This window comes from Anser cygnoides, chromosome 9 (assembly GCF_040182565.1).
Source record: "Anser cygnoides isolate HZ-2024a breed goose chromosome 9, Taihu_goose_T2T_genome, whole genome shotgun sequence".
Taxonomy (NCBI): Eukaryota; Metazoa; Chordata; class Aves; order Anseriformes; family Anatidae; genus Anser; species Anser cygnoides.
In genome coordinates, this window is record NC_089881.1 from 26,314,518 (window position 1) to 26,318,854 (window position 4,337).

Below are 4,337 nucleotides of genomic sequence, written 5' to 3' on the forward strand. Positions count from 1 at the left end.
AACAAGACGTGCCTCGGCTGAATGAAGTCTCAAATAATCACATAATAGAAGAAGTCATTTATTCTGAATCAGTCTCATTCTCTGGTGATATAAATAGGCTGTGCTATTCTACAGTGTTTTGTCAGTAGGGATTAATTAGCAATTGACCCTTGGTTGGGATTTTTTCACTCTCTCCGTTTTTCATCTTACAGTGCTAAATGGGATCTTAACATTGCTTCAAGAAGCTATGCTTCCTAAGCAGTAGTTTAATTTATCTCTAGGCTATATATTAGTAGTTTAATTTATCTCTAGGTTATATATCAAGAGTGAATAGTCAGCGTGGAATTGAGTTTATTATAAAGATGTTCTGTTAGAAGACACAGTATTACAATGATTTAAACATGCTGTTAAATTTTCCATTAATGCCCAATTCTGAATATGAACACGGAGAACCACACTTTACATACTTTACATTTAGTTTTCTAATAAATAAGTTCAATAAATAGGGATTTTGCAGATTAAGAAGCTGTATGTCTGAACAGAAGCTGCTTTACAACGATGTCAAAAAGTAACGAGGGCTACTCCTGTTTGTTACCAACCACTGAAAATTAGTAAGCAAAATATAAATATTTTACTCTTACTATGAAGACTGGAGGAATGAGGATCTGCTTAAATCACCCCTAGGATTACACAGAACTTAATTTTGTACACTAAATTTATCATTTAAAGCATGCCTTCATACTGCTTTTAACACACAATATTTTCAAACACATTTCTTAAAAATATGAGAAATGAATGACTGCCCATGTAAGGTTTCATCTGTGCTCTGATCACTATCTCTTGTATTACACAACATTTCAGCTTGACTAATTTTAGATGACCTATTCCACATTTGGAGAAGATATACAATAAACGGGTGGATTTAGTCTGTAGTATATTGCAACATCTTGTTAATACAGTAATTTGTCACAATACCAAAAAATTAATTCCTTCCCAATTATTTATACATATATATAATATGAACCATATATATATATCGTTTTTTATAGTTATATTCTTGGGAAACAACTTTCATGTTCTCTGTAAAGATTGCCAGGAACAGAAATACTCTTGCACCAAAAGAAAACGCAGGTAACTCAGATAACGTAGTTCCACTCCTCTACAAGGCACAGCCAGTCTCAGCAGACGCGTTCCCGGCGCTCTACCCGTAAAGACCTGCAGGACGACCGCCACCATCGGTGGCCAAGGGCGGGGGCTGCAGCGCATGGCCCCCGCCAGGCAGGATCAGGCCGCCGGCCCCTCCGCGCCCACCCGTGCACCAGCAGCAGCTCACGAAGCACACCGCTGCCCGTGGGTGCGAGGCAGGTGCCCGCACCAGCTCCCAGAGCCACCCATCCGCCCGCGCGGCGGTCTGCTGCGGGTTCCGCGTCTGCCACGAGCGGCCGCCGTGAACTGAAAGCATAATCATGCACACACGTCGGTAAGCCTATCTTTTGTAACACGCTGGCATTCGAAGACTGAATCATAAACGTTACCAAACTACCAAATAATTATCAACACTAGAAGTAGATGAAGAAATAATGAAACCGTAAAGGTGTGACAGCCGCACCAGGACCTTGATTTACACACTTGTTTACAATGGCAAGCGAGTGAAAGGGCAGCACCGAGGCTCGGTATGTGGACTGAGCATCAGAAGAGAAGATACTGCTCTTTCTTACTTTTATTTCCTATTTTTAAAGGGAGGCTAATGAAGATCGCTTTGAATGTGGGAGACTAAGTCATTGAAACAGAAGCACTTTGATTGCTTTCTTCCTTTAGGGGATTTACTTCATTTTACTTTATCTGACACAAGTCAGAAAGAAACGAGAACGTTGTAAGGAGAAGGAAAGCTGAATTTTGACATGTTATTCTCCATTAAGATTAAAGTTCTTCCACTTTTTTAAGTTTTTTCTAAGATCAGAAAAAGAGGCTTTATCTAAAATGAGTTTGAGAGACTGATAAATTTTCCTCGCACACTTGCAGCACTATCGTGCCCTACTCTGTCAAAGTGGAGGATTTTTGCAAACCGTTCCCAAATCTTTTGCATTAATTCACAAACTCGTATCTCCATTCTGCTTATACTCTGATAAAATATTGAGAGTCATTTCCTCACTTTTGGACTGCACATTGTGTTCACTTCTTCTGGAAGATTTCCTGGTTGCCCTGGAAAGCCGCCTTCGAAAGGTGTCACCTGCCAGGAAATAAAGAATGGGGTCTACGCAGCTGTTGAGGCTGGCCAGACCCCTCGTCACTTGGTAAGTGGCATACACCTTATCGTTGAAGGCACACATTTGTGGAGTCTGAAAATCCACTCTGGCTCTTAGATTTAAGGTCTTCATCACGTGGAAGGGAAGATACGACACAGCAAAGACTGTCAACACAATAATAACCAGGTAAATCGACTTCCTCCTAAGAGGAGAGTTGTCCAAATCTTTGTAAATCAAAGCTTTCACAATTAGTCCGTAACAGCCAAGAATCACTATGAACGGGATGCAGAACATAAACACCGTGGTGCACATGCTGTAAATGAAGTAACTTCTCAGGTAATCATCGGTCGTGGTGTCGTAGCACGTAATGGTTTTATTTCTCCTTATCCCCGTTCCCGAGTAGAAGAGTATCGGCGAAATCACAGCCACCACGATGACCCAGACCAGGCTGCTGATGTAAACGGCGTTCTTCTTCTTCAGCCTCCCCAGCGACTTCAGCGGGTGCACGACACCCGTGTACCTGTGCACGCTGATGCATGTTAGAAACAAAATACTGCCATAGAGGTTCACGTGGAAAATGAACCTCTGCAGTTTGCACATGATATCCCCGAAGATCCAGTCGGTTTTATTGAAGTAGTAGAAGATGAGGGCGGGCAGCGTCAAGACATACAAGAAGTCGGCCAACGCCAGGTTGAACATGTAAACCGAGATGCCGCTCCAAGGCCTCATGTGGAAGACAAACATCCAGATCGCCACGCTGTTTCCCAAAAATCCAGTGATAAAGACTAGAATGTAGACGGTGGGCAGGTAGTAGAACTGGAAGCCGGTTTTGGTCAGGGAGCACTTGGTGGTGGCATTTCCCGCCGACCAGCCGCTGCCAGACAACAGGTTGGGTTCAGTTCCATTCAAAGCAGCAGAGATGAGGGCTTCGGTCATGATCTTTCCAGCAGGGTCACATAAGCCTGAGGTGAAGCAGCAAAGTCTCTACAGGGCCAGCGGCGCATCTGAAAGACAGCGACACAAGCGCAAAGGGAGCCTGACGGGGTGCACGGGCTGCCGGGCCGCCTTCCCGGCGCTCCCGGTGCCGGAGCCCCCGCGTGCGGCTGGGCGCTGGGCTCCGCGCCCCTCCCGGGGGGCGCCCCCTGCCCGCCGCGGCCACGGCACGGCTCGGCTCGGATGGGCTCGGCACGGCTCGGCTCGGATGGGCTCGGCACGGCTCGGCTCGGATGGGCTCGGCACGGCACGGCTCGGCTCGGCACGGCTCGGCTCGGCTCGGATGGGCTCGGCACGGCACAGCACGGCTCGGCACGGCTCGGATGGGCTCGGCACGGCACGGCGGGGCTGGACGGGACGGGACGGGACGGGACGCGCAGAGCGAGCTCCGCAGCGCGGCGGCGGCTGCCCCGGGACGCGGCGCAGCTCCGGGCGGCGGTGCCGCGGTGGGGGCCGCCGGGGGCCACCGGGGGACGGGGGCACCGCCGCTCCGCCCGCGCTCCTCCGCCCCGCTCCGCTCCCCCCCGCAGCCCCCGGGCAGCCGCCGCCCTCGCCCCCCGCCGCCCCCCGCGGCTCCCCCCGCGCCCCCACCTGCCTCCCGCTCGGCTCCGCTCTCGGCCGGGGCGCGGCGTCCCGCCCGCGGCTGCCATGGCCGGGCCGGTCCCGTGGCGGGGCCGGGGCTGCCGGGGCTGCTGGCGGGCGGCCGGGTGCCGCGGGACGGCCCCTGCGTGGCGCCGCCGCGGGGAGCGCGGCCGCGGCCCCGGTGCCGCGGGAGGCTCCGCGCCGGCCGCGGGCGGGGGCGGGCGGGGGCCGGGGGGGGCCGGCTCCCGGCGCCGGCTCTGCCCAGGGGCGCGCCGCCCGCCCCCCGCACCGCCCTCGCCCGCAGCCGGGCGGCGCTGGGGGCCGCTCCCCGCCCTCGCCCTGCCGGGGCCGGGGCCGCCCGGGGACCCTCCCCTCGGGCAGACAGACCCCCCCGGGGCGGACAGCCCCCCCCCGGGCAGACAGCCCCCCCCCCGGGGCAGACAGCCCCCTCCCCGGGGCAGACAGACCCCCCCCGGGCAGACAGCCCCCTCCCCGGGGCAGACAGCCCCCTCCCCGGGGCGGACAGCCCCCCCCCGG

At 53.7% G+C, this 4,337-nt stretch overlaps 1 protein-coding gene across 2 annotated transcripts; it reads right to left on the reverse strand.

Moving 5' to 3' along the window:
• Positions 1 to 313: 313 nt before the first annotated feature.
• On the reverse strand, positions 314 to 4,031 carry P2RY1 (purinergic receptor P2Y1). 2 transcript variants are annotated; one of them, XM_067002359.1, is made up of 2 exons: positions 3,814 to 4,031; positions 314 to 3,229 (listed from the first exon to the last, which is right to left on the reverse strand). In XM_067002359.1, the coding sequence occupies exon 2, from the start codon at positions 3,159 to 3,161 to the stop codon at positions 2,070 to 2,072; it is 1,092 nt and encodes a 363-aa protein (XP_066858460.1). In that variant the 5' UTR covers positions 3,162 to 3,229; positions 3,814 to 4,031; the 3' UTR covers positions 314 to 2,069. The 2 variants fall into 2 exon arrangements, with proteins under 2 accessions (XP_066858460.1, XP_066858459.1); XM_067002358.1 differs by having other exon boundaries at positions 3,810 to 4,030.
• Positions 4,032 to 4,337: the final 306 nt, after the last annotated feature.